Genomic DNA, 1709 nt, shown 5'->3' with positions numbered 1-1709 from the left:
TAAATTTAGCGTTAGTTTAACTACGGAAATATTTGTCTGTGCAAAAAAGATATTTTCCGTTTTCCAAACTTACAGTTATGTATATTTATTTTCCAATTCCAATACAATTCATAAAATGTAGATCTTTAATTATTGTTCTCATATAAATCATGATTGTTGTTTACCATTAAGGAGGGTATGTACAATTCGGGTTAAATAAACAAAACATCATCTTTATTAAATGATTACCAAAAAAACCAGCAAAAATATTATTAACAATAATAATAACTTATAAGTAAAACAAGTGAAACAACATGTACTGACATGAGCGGTTCTTCAGATTAGAACGAAATTTCAAGTGAAATAAATTCGGTATCAAAGTAGCGGCACAAAAGCATTCACAAAGTGACCACACAGTAAGCGTGCGATTTATGTCAAACGGTGAGCTACAACGGCTTGAGTGAATTTCAAATTCCAAGTTGATTACAGAGTTCTTAAAACGGAGGCATCACTCAAATCATATACACAACGAGGAAGTATTTTAGCCACGGGTGTAGTTCTTTGGAAAGTACTTGAAACCAACAACAACCAAAAATGTTAAATTTGAAATCAGCTTGTGTGGTAAGTAGAAAAGCCTTTTGATATCGAACATATTACTAAAATTTGATTTTTTAGATTTTTTGCTTAATCCAATTAAGCTCATCTCTAGACAGACAACTGGAAATATTCACCTATAGTGCCCCCAATGAAATTAACAATGATATTAACTCTGCATTGAATCAACAAATAGCCTCTGCCTCGAAACAACATCATCAGGTTATATTTATAAAAAATCCTGAAACTAATGATGCTCTTTCGAAGCTTGCCGAAAATTTGATCCAAAGTGCTTCGCAGCAAAAAACTCACATCTATGTGCTTAACAAAGAACCCAATGTGGGACATCTTGCCCAGCAATTCCAAAATGTTGCCCAAAGTAGCAATAATAGACCAGTGGTAAAATTCTTAAAATACCATCAGCCAGGAGAAGCTAAACATATTCAAGGTCAAATCGTGCGACAATACGGTGGCGATTGGGGTTCGTCGGTCATTGGTTGACATTTTACTCGTACTCGTAGATATTGAATTCAATAATAAATAAATGCCACTAGCTTGTTACCCAATTAGTTCTATGATGGAGTTGTTTTATTTTATGGCTGGCAGTGGAGTTGAAGCTCTTCGGAAGCATTTATAATAAAGATGTAACATCCAACTAGGGATGCCATTGGCTAATTACCATTAATCAATCCTACTACATGGAATACAAACTAGAAATTAAATTAGAAATAAAATTCTAAACAAAGAAATGGAATGGGTTACGATTTTTTTGCACCATAAAATTTTGCGTTTTGCGAATTCATAAACATATATAACCGTAATCCAAGCTAATTTATAACATATTTCATTCCAATAATTGCCTTCAAAATGTGATCAAAATTTTCAAAATAAGGTTTTTCAAATGTTTACACAGTTTTCTATAGAAATAACATTTCGACAAAATTTTCTAAAGAAATTCAATCTTGACTCAATTTTATATAGAAATAAAATTTTCTATTTAAATAAACTATTGACAAAATTTTCTCTAGAAATAAAATTTTGACAAAATTTTCTTTAGAAAGAAAATTTGACAAAAATCTCTATAAATATGAAATTTGGACAGAATTTCCTATAGAAATAAAACTTAAACAAACAAA

General features: G+C 30.7%; 1 protein-coding gene across 1 annotated transcript; it reads left to right on the top strand.

The window, feature by feature from the left end:
- The first annotated feature begins 348 nt into the window (after window positions 1–348).
- On the top strand, window positions 349–1452 carry LOC142242874 (uncharacterized). Its single transcript, XM_075314380.1, has 2 exons — window positions 349–600; window positions 655–1452. Exons 1-2 carry the CDS (start codon window positions 574–576, stop codon window positions 1072–1074), a joined length of 447 nt encoding a protein of 148 aa, XP_075170495.1. The 5' UTR covers window positions 349–573; the 3' UTR covers window positions 1075–1452.
- Window positions 1453–1709: the final 257 nt, after the last annotated feature.

Source organism: Haematobia irritans, chromosome 1 (assembly GCF_050003625.1).
Source record: "Haematobia irritans isolate KBUSLIRL chromosome 1, ASM5000362v1, whole genome shotgun sequence".
Lineage (NCBI taxonomy): Eukaryota > Metazoa > Arthropoda > Insecta > Diptera > Muscidae > Haematobia > Haematobia irritans.
Note: the sequence above shows the minus strand (reverse complement) of the source record. Positions and strands in the feature narration are given on the sequence as shown.

What these genes read in the sequence shown, in the direction of transcription:
- LOC142242874 (XM_075314380.1), top strand. Translation starts at nt 574, where the DNA reads ATGTTAAATTTGAAATCAGCTTGTGTG. An exon ending in ATTTGAAATCAGCTTGTGTG is followed by an intron (nt 601 to 654) that starts GTAAGTAGAAAA and finishes TTGATTTTTTAG; the next exon opens with ATTTTTTGCTTAATCCAATT.